The 17,802-nt window shown below is 40.0% G+C and overlaps 1 protein-coding gene across 22 annotated transcripts in view; it reads left to right on the top strand.

The window, feature by feature from the left end:
* The window catches only part of KMT2C (lysine methyltransferase 2C), a 257,448-nt gene that overhangs the window by 96,575 nt on the left and 143,071 nt on the right, over positions 1-17,802 (top strand). For all 22 annotated transcript variants that reach the window (XR_003589232.3, XM_060415213.1, XM_042249047.1 and 19 more), the window contains 3 exons: positions 3,867-4,067; positions 7,501-7,646; positions 8,592-8,701. Coding sequence is in view for 21 of the 22 variants with exons in the window: in XM_060415213.1 (XP_060271196.1) it covers positions 3,867-4,067; positions 7,501-7,646; positions 8,592-8,701 (457 nt within the window). In the remaining variant the exon portion in view is untranslated. The remainder of the gene's footprint in view (positions 1-3,866; positions 4,068-7,500; positions 7,647-8,591; positions 8,702-17,802) is intronic.

Here is a 17,802-nt window from a genome sequence, read left to right as displayed (position 1 = left end):
TCAATTCTTTGGCGCTCAGCCTTCTCTGTGCTCCAGCTCTCACATCTGTACCTAACCACTGGAAAAACCGTAGCTGTGACCATGTTTTTTCATGAATTTCATTTGAACTTCAGGTTTACAGTCCTAATTGATTTCTTAGATTTAGCGGTATAAATGCTTTATCATATCTCTTTGCATTGATCATCTAGCACTTCATTTTCTAGTGATTTAAATACATCTTATTTCTGTTTTCTTTGTCGGCCCACCAACCTTTTGCTTATTTTTAAAAACTCAGGTTTAGTTTATATACAGTAAAATTCACCCATTTAGTGGGTTTTGACGGTCGCATACTGTCACATAATCACTACCACAAAGGTAAAGAACAGTTCCGTCACACTGAAAAACTCTCCCAGGCTCATTTGCTGTCACCGCTGACCCCATCTTCTGCTCGAGGCAGTCACTTACCTATTTTCTGACCCCGTAGTTTTGCCTTTGCAATAACATCATGTGAACAGAATTGTGAATCGTGTGTCCTTTTGATTCTGGCCTTCTAACTTGGCATTATGCTTCGGAGAGTCGTCTGCGTGGTCGCATATGTCAGTAGCTGTTTGCTTTTTATTGCTGAGGTGGCTTTTGTTTATGGTGCCTGCTGCAGTTTATCATTTCCCGGTTAAGGGATATTTGGGTACTCTCTACTTGGGGGCAGTTACGAATAAAATTGGGATAAATACTCACTTGCAGGTTTTGGTGTGAACCGTAGCATTTTTATTTCATTTAGCTGAATACCTAAGAGAGAAGTATTTTTCGGTGTAGCTGTGCTGTTTTGCATTCCCACTCATGGTGTGGAGTGGATTGGCAGGACATTTCTGGTTCTGATTCACCTTTGCTCGCAGGTGAACAAGGTGTCTCTCTGTCCTGGGGCCCTGTTGGAGACCTGGCCTGGTCTGGGTCTAGGACAGAGCCTTGCCCCTCCTCCACGATGGAGGCCCCCCCGCCCCCCCGCCCCCTCCGACGTTCCTCCATCTACAGCTGGTCTTGAGCATTGCAGGTGGAAACTTTTTCTCTCTCTCTGCCAGCCTGTGGCTTTTGTTCCCCCTGGGAAAGTGGAGGAGGAAGATCTGGCTGGGTCTCTGTGTCTTCCTCCCCGAGTTGCTGCACTTCTGCCCCCAGGCTTGTCCCGTGACCGATGTGTTCCCAGGGCTCTTCCCCAGGCCCCAGGGGTGGCCCTGAGGTCCTGGGGAGGGGTGCGGAGAGAAGCTGGTGATAGGGCTAGAATTCACCGTGTGTCTGCGAGTCCCAGATGCTGTGTAGTCTCATACCGCCTCCGCTTGGCCTGGAGCAATTTATAAAATTGTCACTGAATTCATAAGTCTGCTTATACGACATCCGGGGGCCTCGTCCTCAGGTTAAGCAAGTGCTTGTGTGTCCTCTCTTCGTGGAAGCACCTTTCATTCAGTTGCAGGTGAATTGGCTGCTCTGTGACTTCTGTATCAGAAGTGTTCAAGAAAAGTGAATCTGTATCGGCGGAGCCAGAGCTCTCCGTGACTTTCCACCTCCAGAGCAGAAGCCGGGAGTTTCCCTTGCGTGTCCTTTAAACTTAGCAATAAATTACTCTGGGCTGTCTCTCTTTATATCCTGCATCTCTTGTAACATTTCCTATTTCTTTAATAATTTGAATAGTTCTCTAAAAATATTTTCATTGTGGGTCTGTTGTGTGGTGAAATTTCTAAGTTCAGTGATTGCAGCCATGAAATTAAAAGACGCTTTCTCCTTGGAAGGAAAGTTATGACCAACCTAGACAGCATATTATAAAGCAGAGACATTATTTTGCCAACAAAGGTCCATCTGGTCAAGGCTATAGTTTTTCCAGCAGTCATGTATGGATGTGAGAGTTGTACTATAAAGAAAGCTGAGCACCAAAGAATTGATGCTTTTGAACTGTGGTGTTGGAGAAGACTCTTGAGAGTCCCTTGGACTGCAAGGAGATCCAACCAGTCCATCCTAAAGGAGATCATTCCTGGGTGTTCATTGGAAGGACTGATGCTGAAGCTGAAACTCCAATACTTTGTCTACCTGATGTGAAGAGCTGACTCGTTTGAAAAGACCCTGATGCTGGGAAAGATTGAGGGCAGGAGGAGAAGGATGATAATGAGATGGACAGAGGATAAGATGGTTGGATGGCATCACCGACTTGATGGACATGGGTTTGGGTGGACTCCGGGAGTTGGTGATGGACAGGGAGGCCTGGCGTGCTGCGGTTCATGGGGTTGCAAAGATCGGACATGACTGAGCAACTGAACTGAACAGAGACTTGGGAAGAATTTCATTACACCATCACATTTGAGTGATAGTTTTGGATATAAATTGAAGGTTAAGCTATTCTTTGTTAGTATTAATGCTTTAAAAGTGTTGCTCCGTTTCGTAGTCAGTTGATGTTGATGTCCATCTGATTGTTGCTCCTCATAGGTAATGTTTCTAGGGAACGAAACAAACCAGAAACAGGGTATGCGGAAGAAAACGTACATTTTAATAGCTTAAAGAAAATTATAAGAAAACTTAAAAATTAATAAAATACTGGCTAAGGATATTGGTGGATAGCATCCTTGAGGCAAGAAGAACACTTTTCCGACATTGGACTTTATTTTCCTGAAAATAGACCACATGTAATTCTGTGTGTGTGTGTGTATCTGTAGTCAGCACATTTATTACAAAACGGAGATAGATAATATTGGAAAAACTTAAAATAGGTAACTTTTTTTTTTTTAAAGGCGGTTTGTCAAGAGAGGTCCAGTATGAATTAAACTTATGTTAAACATTATCTGAAAAGATTGTGGATAATTCCTGTCACCTGTTAATGCAAGACTGGGGTAGAGACCACAGAGCTGATGGTGGAAACTTCAATAATTGAGGAGAAGGATTTGAGGGCAGCACCCATGAATATGTTGTGAAGAGAAAAAACATCCCAGAGGAGTGGTTCTTTTTCATTCTATTTTGTTCCTAAGCTCTCTTACTATTTATTTTCCATAAATAATATTGTTTTTTTGTCCGTTAGCTTTTAAAGTGGTCTCTTTTTTTAAAAAAAAAAAAAAAGATTTTATTGTTTAGCACAACTTCAGGTTTACACAAAAAATTAAGCGGCTGGAAGAGTCCCATTCCCAACCCTCCCGTGCCTCCGTTTCCCCTGTTGTTAGCATCTTGCGTCAGTGCGGTGTCTTTGTAGCAACTGATAAAGGAGTGTTGCTGCCTTATTATTGAAGTGCATAGTTGCAGTCATGTCATCTTTGTGTTCCGTAGTTGTGCGTTTTGACCCGTGTGTGATGGCAGGCGCCTGCCTGAGTTACAGTGTAGCAGATGAGAGGCCTCACTGCTCCAGTTTCACCCTGTTCCCACTGCTCTTAGGCCCTGTCCATCCCTTCCTCCCCCTCCGTCACTAACTGCCCGTTAACCCACTTATATTTATATGTGTGTATCTGTGTGTGTATTATGCATAGTGAACGCTCCATCTGGTTAAATAAAATTTGGTTACCACTTGCTCTACACAGCTGGGATATAGTTGAGTGGCCATTAAACCATACTGTCTTGTCCAGCCTTAGCTTTTACTTTATTCCTTTTTAATACTTTAAATTTTTCTTTTTTTTTTGGAATCAGATTTAAAAGAAAATTGTTTTTCTAAGTACCAAATATAATTTTCTGGTATATTTATTATTTCTAAAAATCATGCTGTAGAAAAATAGAATTGTAAATGTATAATTACTATAGATTTAAACTCTTAGCTTGCACTAAAGACAGTATTTAATTTTAAAGCACAAGTGTTTCTGCAGTTGTCTGGAACTTGAAATTGTTAAATAAAACTACTTCTCTGTCTTTCTTCCTTTTCATTTTGCCAGTGAACAGCTCTGTGCTTTTTGTTACTGTGGTGAAAAAAGTTCCTTAGGACAAGGAGACTTGAAACAGTTTAGAGTAACGCCTGGGTTTATTTTGCCGTGGAAAAATCAGCCTTCTAACAAGAAAGACGGTGATGACAACAGCAATGGAACTTGTGAGAAAACGCAAAACTCGGCACCACGAAAACAAAGAGGACAGAGAAAGTAAGCGATTTTGAATAGAAATGGGTCAAATGCAGTGAGACTATATATAGTTTATTTTCATTGAAATGTTTAAGACTATATGAATGGGATTGTTACCAAACGATTTCTTGTGTTTCCAACATCCATACAATGCTTTATGACTTACCATTAACCCAGCAAATATTCATTTTCTCAAAAACTTCTTTGTTTAAAAAAAAGTTTACTTGTATATTAACAAAAAAGAAGAAAACTTTAAAGAACATAATATAAGCCTAGAGGGATTCATATAAATGGAATGAAAATTTTTTTAAATTGATGAGATCTTTCTTTCCTTTTTCTAAATGTTTTAAATAGTTTGTAAGAATATAACATAACAGAATAGCAAAACCAAAGTGGTTTTTACTACTCATGTCCTTTAAGTGTCATTTATTTATTTGTATTTACGCTTTGGAGAATGGTGAACTGTCCTGTAAACACTTACACTATAATACAGCTACCCTTTCTAAAGTTAAAGGTCATTTTTAAATCAAAGAATTTACATATATGTATATAGTTATAAATCAAATGTAATTAAAAAACATTTACCATTTGTATAATCATACATGTATGTCTATATTCATGGATGTTTTAGTTCCCTAAAACTCTTACCTAATATGTTTATTTTTGGAGTTGAATTTTTAAAATATATTTTAGTTTTGTTTGAAGGCCATCTTCATACATGGACTTGACTTTAGTAGTTGAGGGAGTAGAAGTTTCTGTGGTTGATGAGAAAGTATAAAAATTAATTTAGCTTGCAAGGCTCACCAGCTCTGGCCCTTGAGGGTGATGATGTAATCACCCAAGTGCCTGCCTGGCTGCCTTCCAGAGTTTAGGACTGAGGCATTGTTGTGTTGTACTTATTTGATTGGCTCCTTCTTTTGGACTGCTGCCAATGCCTTGAAGACCTGAAGTAGGAAATGAAACAATAACAAGAAAAACTCTTTTAAAAGAATTTAAGGTGGAACAGTTTAAGGAAGTTCAGAAGTACTATATTTAAAGTTTTGATGTTTTAAAGGCCATGGCTTACTTTACCTTTGTAATCAACTGAGTGCTCACATTCTAATAAACTATATCAGAAGTCCAGGGGGGGGAAAAAAAAAGAAATCCAGGAAACTTACAAAGTCCATCAGTCATTAGTAAATTTAATGGACTGGACCAAGTTATATCTTATATACTGATGTTCTGCCTTGAATGATGGCAATTAATAAAGAACTGTTCTGGGAAGTACAATTGGATTTCATTTATTTATTTTATAAGCTTAGTTAATTTTTAATGAAAATTTTTATGAGCTAAAAATAATTATGTAAAAATAACCTTGGTTTAGTGAAAGTCTTTATATGTACTTAAGTGTTTAACAAGTTATTAAGTGATGATAACAGGCCAGTTAATGGGCCTTAGGAATAAAGCATGTTTTCAAATTTGGCAATCATTTAGCTTGGTAATGATTTTAAATATTTACAATATTTATGTTGCTAATGAGTTGTAAACCAGATAGACAGCCAGTTAATTTTTTTAATTTGAAAAGCAGGATTTTAAAATAGTTTTTCCCTCATAGTGTACTAAATATAAGAATGTATAATCAAGGAACAATTTCCTCTCTTTTTGATTTGTTTTAGACTTAAGCTTTGGGGGGTGTGTATTTCTGCTCTTAACTAAGCCAGACTCCTGTCACCCTTAGGGTTGACATCACATTGTCTGCTTACGTACTGATTGTAAAGCCTTAAAGTCAAATTTGACTAACCTACTGGTTAGGAACTCGTTAGTAATAGAATGTTTAGTCATTCCATTGGTTCTTATACCTGTGCCCCCATCAAATTCTGGTGTAAAGAAAATATGTTCAATTCGTTCATCATTATAGACAAACTGTTGGTCTCTTTTTTCCTCCTGATGAATTGGCAGTGACTAGTAATGGAGAAGGCAGTGGCACCCCACTCCAGTGCTCTTGCCTGGAAAACCCCATGGATGGAGGAGCCTGGTAGGCTGCAGTCCATGGGGTCGCTAAGAGTCGGACACGACTAAGCGACTTCACTTTGACTTTTCACTTTCAAGCATTGGAGAAGGAAATGGCAACCCACTCCAGTGTTCTTGCCTGGAGAATCCCAGGGATGGGGGAGCCTAGTGGGCTGCCGTCTATGGGGTCGCACAGAGTCAGACACGACTGAAGCGACTTAGCAGCAGCAGTGGCAGTAATGAAGGTGTATTTTCAGGAAAGGAGAGATCATAATTATAGGAAGGTTTGTTCTCCTTTGTTTCACCGTGGGCATAGCATAGCATGGTGGACTTGGAATTACCATAGCATGGTGAACTTTTTAAAAGAAGTGAGTCCGTGCATTTCTGATGCTGCACATGAAAAATACTGGTTATTTTTTACATGGTTTGATATTTAAATGTTCTTACTGAAAAATGTTAATACTTTTTCTCTTTCGATGATTCCAGGTATAAAAAAGTTTAGTTCCCTGGTCATTGTGCTGATTTTCTCTTAATAGGAATCATGATAAATATCCAGCAGACAGATGTGCAGTGAGTTATGATCTATATTCAGTAGTGACTTAATCCAGAATTATCATCAGACTGAATACTTTGATATCAGGAGAAAATTGAAGTTTTAGTGCCAACCACCTGGTTTCCCGTGTTTACTGGTAGACACATTAGCAGTCATTGTTTACTTACCAATCTCAATGAATATCTGAAGCTTTAGAGCTTTGAAAGTATGAAACCTCCCATCTGTGGTATATCTTATTCAGCATTCACTTTTATCAGGAACTTTTTGCTGTTGTTACACTATTTCCCTTATTCCCAAGTCACCGGTAGCTGTTTTGGTTTTGGTTTTGACTTCTGGTTTGTGAGGTGAAGTCTTAGCGGAGGGTACATGTAGCATCGCGGCATAGATCGGCTGTCAGGCTTGCTGAGACGTTCCCCTTCCCCTGCCTCCCTGGTCGCGCCTCATAGTGGGCTTTCACTTCCCCTGGGAAATAACCTTTCTTTCTGTAAACTTAACTGCTGGCTCTGTTGTTGGTAGCCCTTACCATAAAGCATGTTTGAGGTTTCTGATTTGCTCAAGTTATGTTTTTTAAGCATTTAAGTAAGGCCAAAGGAAATATTCATTTTATATGACAACATACAGTGCCTGGCTAGAATAGTAGAGTGTCAATTAAAAAATTAGAGATTTATAACATTTCATTATGGATTTGGAGACTTCTTTTTAGTTGTTGCTTACATGATATAGCTACCCAGTTTTATATTAATATTAATGCTATGAACAATGACATACATCCTAGAAGTTGTTTTATAAGCAGTTTATGCAAAATAAATTAAGATTGATTTGGCAATACCTCATATTTAAGTCGTTACGAAGCGAAGCAGTTTTCTCCTTGTTCTCGCTTTCACGTCTGTTTCGTGTTGTGTTCTTTTCCAGGGAACGGCCTCAGCAGAGTGTCGTGGCTTGCGTCAGTGTGAGCACGCAGACCGCTTCAGACGATCAGCCTGGTAAACTGTGGGATGAGCTCAGTCTGGTTGGCCTTCCCGATGCCATTGATGTCCAAGCTTTATTTGATCCTACAGGTATGAGCCAGTCTTCAGTAATAGCTACCTCTTAATTCTTGCAAGGCTTTTTAACTTGAGCCAATTATCAACTTAATAGTAAATAGCATTCATCTAGGAATAATTATCACCGTTGTTAAAAACATCTTCGTTAAGTATGCCTGCTTAGGTAAAATAAATTGTCTAATTATGTTTAACTTATTTAGCATCTGCACAGGGCCATAACTGGGCTGTGGATGCTTTTATAAATATTTGCATTTCACTTGTGTAGACAGCAGTGGCATGGAAATCTGACAAATGCAGAAAGAGAGATTATAAAGGGATCTGTAAAAACCTGGGGCCATGGCAGCCTGGGTCTTCCTCAAGTCGGGGCGAAGGATAATAGACCTTAGCCATGTGAGTGTCCTGCAACACAGCGTAGTAGCCCATATTTATGACTCAGTGCAGTTGGGGCTTGTAAATTTCATTCTGCAGTTGAACTGCATGTAATTGTTCAAGTGATAGAGAATTTGAAAGACTGAGCTGTTATTGATGATTGGTGTGGAATGCAATGGAAGAGTGGTATATATATAGTTTGTCATAAAGTATGAAATAAATTTCCTTTATGTAAGTAAATATATCAAATAAAAATACAGTAATATTTAAGTAAAGTGACTAGAAACTAATTTCTTGAAGAAACAGTCATTAATACAGTGTGCGTTAGAATCACTTGGAGGGTTTGTTAACATAGGTTTCTGGGCACCATGGCAAGAGTGTTTGATTCGTAGGTCTTGGTTGTGATGTAAGACTGGCATTTATCGCAAGTTCCCAGATGATGCGTTTTGAGAAGGGCTGCTTTAGTGGAATCACGAATATAGGATGCATATTCACACGTTAGAATCGACTGAAGGGTTTTACATCTTTACTTATTAGCATTAATATGTTTAATGTTTACTTACTTGCTTCTTTTCACTTTAACCATGTTAGGCACTTGTTGGGCTCACCACCGTTGTGTGGAGTGGTCACTGGGGGTGTGCCAGATGGAAGAACCGTTATTAGTGAACGTGGACAGAGCTGTTGTCTCAGGGAGCACAGAAGTAAGTAGAAGAAACGCACATTTAAACCACAACTTAATAACATTTGCTTTGTCAACAGAAAGATTCACTTGTAAGATTTATTAAATGATTACGGAAATGTAAAAACCCTTAAAATAGGAAATTATTGATGTCCAAGGGTAGTTTGTGCAGACCACTAGATTATATAGTATGTTAAGTTGTGCAATAAACACTAATCTTTAAATAATTTACATTTAAATAAAATTAAAATTTTTAGAAATGGAGATTACTGACTGTACTTAGGCATCTTACACTTCTAAGGCAAAACTCTTTGACGAAGATTTAAATTAGGAGAGACAGGATTTGACATGTCTTTAGTCCACAATATGAGCTAGTTCTATTTGCTATTTTAAAAATTGATTAAAATAATTTCTTTTCAGTCAAGTTGGCAGTTTGGTTTGCCTTTCTGGCACTATCCCAAAGCGATAACGTATACACAGTCTGCCATCTTTCAGAGCTTTCACTGTGACTTTCAATCAAAAAATAAATGTAGCATTTACCTTCTATCTATAAAGGCAACAAACCCTGTGAAGTAAAGTGGCTTTGCTGCTTAAAAATTCCCCGTGGTTTTTGACAAATATGTTTGGGAGAAGTGAAAACAGGCCTTCCAAAGGAATATTAAAAGTGGAAATTTTTGCCATAGAAATTACGCAGATTTAATACAGGTAAACCTTTCAAAGGTATAGTTGAGACAAGGATTTAGATTTAGGTAATTATTCAGTTACTGTAACATTTGATTTACTCAGATGATCAAATTGACCTAATTTAAATGGATGAGTAACTCTCACCTCTAACCTTAGTCAAGTTAGAGTGTTTGTTTTGGAAGTGTGGCCTTACATTTAGAGGCTTACATTATTACCACATTTTGAACAGTGTAATGCCTGGTAATGATTTCCATAGTCTTAGCATATTTGATGGCCAGGTCATTGTTGTGATAGGTTATGGAGCTGGCTCTTCTCTGAGCTTCTTAAAAGTAGTTTTGGAATATTTTCTGACAGTGAGAAGCAGAAGCGTTATGGGAAAGGCAGTGAAGAAAAGTGAAAAGGCACTTTGTGGTGTTGGGTTGTTGAACTGTAGCAGCTTATTTGTGATAAGGCCATAGGGAAATGGGCGCTCATATACCTGGAAGGCAAATGGGTGCATATCGTCTGGAGAGAAGGTTGGTAGTGCCTCACAAACTATGCATGCACTTATCTTTTGACCTTTCTGAGATTCTGTCCTGAAAATATGCCTTCAATAATACAGAAACTTGTGCCATTAAAGGTTAATAATTGCTAGCATTGTTTAATTTGCAGAATACTGTAAACAACCTAAATAACCACACAGAATAGAATGGTTAAATAAGCTATATATATCTTTTTGTATAGCTCTGACTCTTGGAACCATAGGAATGTTTCACCTACCCTGTAAATAAGCAATTACAGCTGTCTGGGCTCTCGGGGAACCTTAAAAAGAGTAGCCAAATTCACAGTGAAGGGGGTAGAGAAGAAACTGAGCCCTGAAAAATAGTGTATTGACTGGATACCCATAAAGCTAGACAGAATCAAACAAAAACTGCACATACATGCTGTAATCTTGCGAGTACTATTCTATAATGATTTTTGTGGTGTTAGAATGGAGTTATCAGAGGTATCAATATAAACTCATGGTTTTTAGTATTTATATGGACAGATACTGAAATCCAGGTATATGTGTATGCAGGTGTTAGTATGCATGTGTGTATCTCCTAGCTTTGTCCCCCCCCGAAAGCCTAGAAGCAGTGACTTCTAGTAGTGAGCCTGTCAAGTGCCCAGATCTTGGTTTGTAACCAACATTCTGCGATAAAAAGGACCAAGGCTCTTGAAAGCAAGGAAGTGCTGACGGAGATGGGGACTTGTTGAAAGCATAGGAGCCAACCTCAAGGAGCTCCTAAGAGCTGGACCAACTTGAGCAATAACAAAAATTAATGATAGTCTTGGGTTTTCATCCATAGAGTGATCCACACTGGTAAATAGATAAATAAGTAGCGAAGGTCAAGTTACGTCACTTCTCTGCTTAACACTCCAGCTACTTCCCATTTTGTTAAGAATAAAAAAAAAGCCAGTCGTTACTGACCAGCTGGGTCTCCCTGATCTTCAGGATCCCCTCGGGCGCTTCTGAGAGGTTGCTCACAGTAACCCTTCCCCTCCCTCGCTGCCTTCGGCCTCCCTAACCTCCTTGGTCTTACTGAGGTCCTGTTCCCTCTATGCTGACTGGTGTCCTCAGATGCATGCATGGCTTCCTCCCTCGTTCCCTCTGGGTATTTACTCAAGTTTCCTTTATCTGGGAGGTCTTTGCTGGGCTCCCTGTTGAAAATTTCAGGTGCCTCCTCCCGTCACACCCCTGGTGGACTGTTCTCTCCTCTGTACTTATCGGCCTCTAACACAGTGTGTATTTACTTACTAGGCTTGTCTGTCTCTCCTCACTAGATAAGAGTGCCATTCTGATAACTGTCTTTTTCTGTTTTGGTCATTCCTCAGTAAATGTTTGTGGCCTAAATGAGTAGCACTAAAAATCATTCATGGAGTCATTCATAGTTACGCGTAAAAAATAAGTGCCAGAGTGTTAAAGGAGGTCACCACTGTGGTGAATTTTATCCATGTTTATACATTTATACTTGTCAGAAGAACCCTTCTAAAATAGAGGACATTTTTACAGTTCTGCTGAAGTGACGAGGGTGGGGAGGTGTGACAGTGACAGTCTTTGAAATCTCAAAAGGTTCCTTAGGGGCAAAGCCTGTAAAAGTGCTGTTGAGCCCAGAACAGGCTTTATTTTACAAAAAAAAAGAGGTGTCACAAATTTGTTGACCATTATTAGGACAGCATGTGACTGAATAAATTATGGTACCTGCCTCTGTAAAGAAAATAAACATTTAATCTGCCTCTTCAAGATAAAGGTGATGTTTCAGCAATGAGAATGCACTCAAAGAAACCAGTGCTGGGGGTTGAGCATTTTGGTAACAGATGTTTGGAACTGTGTCTATTGTTAGCTTATTGCCAGAAACAATGAAAGTTTGTACTCAAACAAACAACAAAATATTCTCACATTTGTTGCCAAAAAATCTTGGACACAGAATTTCCTGAGTAAAATATTCTAAAGCGTTGATGTATGTTTTAAACCCATTTGTTAAAAATTAATATTTTTTGACTCTGGAAGGTGAAACTCTGCTGGCTAATTTTTGAGAAGTTTGGTTGGGATTGAAAAATGGTCGTTGAAAACGTGTACCTCTGTTTAGATCCCCCTATTTTTGTGGGAATCCTTTTTTAAAAAACCTTCGACAGATGCTGAAATAAACTGAAGTAGAAGTGGACCTTTCAATCTAAGGTGATGGAAAAGAACAAGATGCAAAGCTCAGATGGGTTGGTCTGTACGCTCTAAACTTTTTGGTTGTTCACATCTTTTAAGAAAGAAATATTTGAGTACGTGTCCTTTTTGTTATTGGAACGTACATATCTCTCCTTTCCATCGCTTACCAACGTGTGCCAATTCATGTTACTGTGAGCATTGAATTACTTTTGGTGCCCCCACTAGGGCGGTAGGCGTCACGAGGGCGTGGATACTGTGTGGGTTTGTCATTTTATCTCTGGTGCCTCAAGGAGTCATCTCTGGGGCGAGCGGCTCCTGAGTGGAGCCGGGCAGTGAAGGGCAGTGCTGAGCGTGGTGGCCCAGGGTGGGGAGTGCGCTGCTGGCCCCTGCTGGCCACTGCTGGCCATCGTGCGCTGTGCAGAGGGAGCCCAGCTGCAGCAGTGCCGAGGCTGCCAAGCCTCCTGCAACCAGCAACATTATTCCCATTTTAAAACAAGTACATTATTTCCTCAGTTGCTAAATTGCATTCACTATCAAGCAGTTCAGTTTTTCTGGAATTTCCCTCGGATTGTTCTTCAGTGTTTCCATGGGAACTTCTGTCTTTTGCTAGATAGAAGAATATGCTAAACTCTTTTTCTCCTTTATTTTCCTCTTTGGATTCCTGGAGGGTACCACCAAACCTTAAAACATTACTCCTAGCAGCTCTCCACTTAGAATCGATAGTTTCTTGTTCTCGTGTTGTCTTCACCCTCATCATTGGGCTTCCGTGGTGGCTCAGACAGTAGAGCATCCGCCTACAGTGTGGGAGAACTGGGCATGGCAACCCACTCCATATTCTTGTCTGGAAAATCTCCACTGACAGAGGAGCCTGGCAGGCTGTGGTCCATGGGGTCGCAAAGGGTCGGACACAACTGAGCGACTAAGTACATACCGCAATTCCATTCTGCTGATTTTGTGCCACTTGTACGTGTAAAAACCAACTAATTTCTACAAGAAGAGTTTCAAGTTTTTTAAAAAGTACTTTGGGCTCTTTTTGTAGGCTGAAAAAGAACAAAAATAGTTTTTCTGTAATAAGGTGGGAGTACAGATTTACAATGTAAGTAAACAGTGTAATGTAAGTGTAATTTTTGTTTAAAAAGCCTTAATGACAATAGCAGTAAAAATCTCCACACACTTCTCTAACCAGTGGAAAGTAGGTTTATATAAGATCATTGAAAACATGGCCTGCATATATGTAAGATGGTCCCAGGTACCTATTTTATGAATAATGTTATCTAATACTGTTGTTTTTTACATAATCCTAGTGCTTTGCAGTGTAAAATAAAACATTTCCAGTTATTTAGTCTTCATTTTACCTTACAGTTTTTTAAGAGGAAGGAAACACTTGCATACCTGAGTTCTGTGTTTGTGTTGAGGGGTTCTCAAGACCACGTCTACACTGGAGACTGACTCAGACTCAAGGGCCTCATCACAGAGTTGTAATTATGGCTGAGGCTTACTGCCCTGATGCGGTAGAAAGATCTTAATGGGAAGAGATGTTGACGAGGTCTAGAAGCATCTGTGTTCAGGTTTCCTCGGTGCTCTCCCTCCCGTGAGGGGTCACACAGAGTACCCTTGTCCTCCAGCAAGGGAAGTACGGCGATGTGTCTGCTGGTTCTGCCCTGAGACGCTCGAGGTCTTTACTGAGGGCTGGTCGTGTAGGCCCTCCTGACTGTCACGTACCAGAAGGGAAGGACACGTTGTTTGCACAGATAATCCAGGCACAGTAAATTGCCTTCGTCACCTCGGGAGCCATGGGGACCCTCTCCAAACCCAGCCTCCTGCTGCCATCTAGGCAGGCCTTTCTAAGAATGGTAGTCTTAGGCATGCGTGTTAGACAACACCCCCCCCCCCCTTTTTTTGCATTGAAATAAAGTTGGATTGTGTCTCAGTTTCAACATGTTTCTGTCTATAGAACTATAGTAGGTGCTTGTTAGTTTACAGCAACGAATTATTGAACATCCTGGGGAGGCTGTGACAGATTTAGTGGTTACATTAAAAGAACTTTGTAAACTTCGATCAAAGGGAAGCTGTTGATAAGGATACCTGTGACTGTAACAGGAAAATCCTGTATTTGACTCTGAAAGCTACTTTGATATTAACATACCCATCCCAGCTTTCTTTTGACTAATGTAAATATGGTATATGTAATTCCATCCTTTTATTTTACCCTATTCGTATTTTAATATTTAGAGCATGTTTCTTGCAGTAGCACGTTTAAAAAAAAAATCTAACCTGACAGTCTTCTGCTTTTTATTTGTAATATTGAGACTATATATATTTAATGTGATAAAGTCTTCCTCTCTGCCCCATTTGTGTTTATCTGTTGATTCCTTTTGCATTGCATGCATTAAAAAAAATACTTATTTTATATTTTGGCTGTGCTGGGTCTTTGTTGAAGCATGTGGGATCTTTAGCTGTGGCATGTGGAATCTAGTTCCGTCCTCCTCTCTCTCCGCCTCCCCCTACTAGCCATTCGCCTGTCTTTCTCCCTCTCTTTAGGTTTCCCTATTCCCTCAGACACAACAATACTGAAATTAGGCCAGTTAATAACCCTGCAATGGTCTCTTAAGTGCTCAAGCGAAAGGAAGAGTCTTAACGTCTCTCACTTTAAATCAAAAGCTAGAAATGATTAGGCTTAGTGAGGAAGACACGGAAGGCTGAGATAGGCTGAAAGCTAGGCCTCTTGTGCCAAACAGCCACGTTATGAACGCAAAAAAGTTCTTTCAGGAAATTAAAAGTGCTACTCCAGTGAAGGCACAAATGATAAAAATGCAACACAGCCTTATTGTTGTTATGGAAAAGTTTGGTGTCCTGGATAGAAGGTCAGTTCAGCCACAAAATTCCCTAAAGTCAAAGCCTAATCCAGAGCAAGGCCCTAACTCTCTTCTACTCTACAAAGGCTGAGAAAAGCTACAGAAAAACACCTTGAAGCTGCAGAGGTTGGTTCATGAGGTTTGAGGAAAGAGGCCATCTGCAACATGAAGCAGCCAGTGCTGATAGAGAAGCTGTAGGTCTTCCAAAAGATCTGGGAACGATAATTATAATGAAGTTGGCTATAGTAAACCACAGATTTTCAGTGTAGACATAACAGCCTTCTCCTGGAAGAAGATACCACCAAGGACTTTCATAGCTAGAGAGGAGAAGTCAGTACCTGGCTTCAAACCTTTGAAAGACAGACTGACTCTATTGTTCAGGGTAATGCAACAGATGACTTTCACTTGAAGCCAGTGCTCATTTACGATTCAAAAAAAAATCCTAGATTCCTTTAGAATTATGCTAAATCTACTCTGTCTGTGCTGTATAAATACAGCAATATTTATGGATGATGGTGCATCAGTTTACAGTATGGTTTACTGAATATTTTAAGCCCACTGTTAATATCTAGTGTTCGAGAAAGAAAGTGTTCTTTGAAAATACTACTGTTCATTGACAGTTCACCAGGTCACCCAGGAGCTCTGAGGGAGATGTATAAGGAGATTAATGTTCTCATGCCAGTGTACACCGCTGTTCTGCAGCCCATGAGATCAATGAGTAATTCTCTCTCTCAAGGCTTAGTATTTGAGAAAATAAGTTTCGTAACGCTATACCTGCCATGGGTAGTGAGTCTTCTGATGGATCTTGGTAAAGTCACTTGACCTTCTGGAAAGGACTCACCATTCTAGATGCCATGATGACTTAACAGGAGTTGGGAAGAAGTTGATTCCAGCCCTCATGGATGACTTTGAGGGCCTTAGGACCACAGCAGAAGAGGTAACTGCAGATGTGGACACAGCAGGAGAGCTAGAACTGGAAGTGGAGCCTGAAGATATGACTGAAATGCTGCAGTCTCGCGATAGACTCAAGCAGCTAAGTTACTTCTGATGGATGAGCAGAGAAAGTGGTTTCTTGGGAGCAAATCCACTCCTGGCGGAGATGCTGTGAAGATTGCTGGAATGACAACAAAAGACTTGGACTATCCTGTGAGTTCAGCCGACAGCGCAGCAGCAGAACTTGAGAGGATTGACTCCAGTTTTTAAAGAAGTGCTACCATGGGTAAGATGCTGTCAGCCAGCGTTGCATGCTACAGAGAAAATGTTTGTTGAAGGAAGAGTCAGTTGACTTCACAAACTTCATTATTGTCTTTAAAAAAATCTCCATAATCATCCCAACCTTCGGCAACCACCACCCTGATCAGATACCAGCCACTGAATGTCAAGACAAGACCCTCCACCAGCAAAAAGATTATGACTTGCTTAAGGCAAAGATGATGGTTAGTACCTTTTAGCAGTAAAGCACTTTTAAATTAAGGTCTATACATTTTTTTCATTTTAGACAGAATGCTGTTGGACACTTAACAGTATAATATAAATAGGACTTCTCTATGCACTGGGAAACAGAATTTGTGTAACTTGCTTTATTTTGGTGGTCTGGAATTGAATGTGCACTCTCTTTGATGTATGTCTATAAGCCTTGTTATTTTATTGATTTCTTTAAGGTTTGTCGTATATGTCTTTCACTTACCACAGTCCACCCTGAAGTGGTATTATGTAGTTGTATATATTATAAAAGTGGGCTTTCATTTCCTTCCATTCTCCCTGCTGGACTTTGTGCTGTTGCTGTCATGCATTTGACTTTCACATGTTACAAACTCCTTAAGATACTGGGTTGTTTTTTTTTTTTTTTAGTAAGCATATCTTTTAAAGAGAATTAAATAATAAAAATAATTTAAAATATACTTACCTGTGTATTTACCAATGCTGTATTGTATTGTGTTGCTAGTTGCTCAGTCCGACTCTTTGTGACCCCATATGAATTGTAGCCCTCCAGGCTCCTCTGCCCATGGAATTCTCCAGGCAAGAATACTGGTGTGGGTTACTATTCCTTTCTCCAGAGCCTGACCCAGGGATCAAACCCAGGTCTCCTGCATTGCAGGCAGATTCCTTACCATCTGAGTTATTTACCAATGCTAGTCTCTTCATTCCTTGGTGTCCATCCAGATATCATTTTCTTTCTGCCTGAAGAAGTCCTTTAACATTTCTTGCAGGGCAGGTCTGCAAGGTGATAGATTCTTTCAGCATTTTCATTTCCAAAGTGCTTCTGTTTTCCTTTGAAACGCATGTTTGCCAAGTTCAGAAATCTAGGTGACTTTTCATCCCAGTACTTTAAAGATGTGGTGATTCACTCTTCTTGCTTATGTTGTTTCTGACACAGGATGGCATAGTCTGGTGTCATCCTTGTTTTTGTTCTATGCTTTTTTTGGGGGGGGGCCCCAAAATCACTGCAGATGGTGATTGCAGCCATGAAATTAAAAGACGCTTACTCCTTGGAAGGAAAGTTATGGCCAACCTAGATAGCATATTCAAAAGCAGAGACATTACTTTGCCAACAAAAGTCCATCTAGTCAAGGATATGGTTTTTCCAGTAGTCATGTATGGATGTGAGAGTTGGACTGTAAAGAATGCTGAGCACCGAAGAATTTGATGCTTTTGAAGTGTGGTGTTGGAGAAGACTCTTGAGAGTCCCTTGGACTTCAAGGAGATCCAACTAGTCCATTCTAAAGGAAATCAGTCCTGGGTGTTCATTGGAAGGACTGATGCTGAAGCTGAAACTCCAATACTTTGGCGACCTTATGCAAAGAGTTGACCCATTGGAAAAGGCCCTGATGCTGGGAGGGATTGGGGGCAGGAGGAGAAGAGGATGACAGAGGATGAGATGGCTGGATGGCATCACCAACTCAA

Source organism: Ovis aries, chromosome 4, assembly GCF_016772045.2.
Source record: "Ovis aries strain OAR_USU_Benz2616 breed Rambouillet chromosome 4, ARS-UI_Ramb_v3.0, whole genome shotgun sequence".
NCBI lineage: Eukaryota > Metazoa > Chordata > Mammalia > Artiodactyla > Bovidae > Ovis > Ovis aries.
This window is presented reverse-complemented; position numbering and strand designations above follow the sequence as displayed.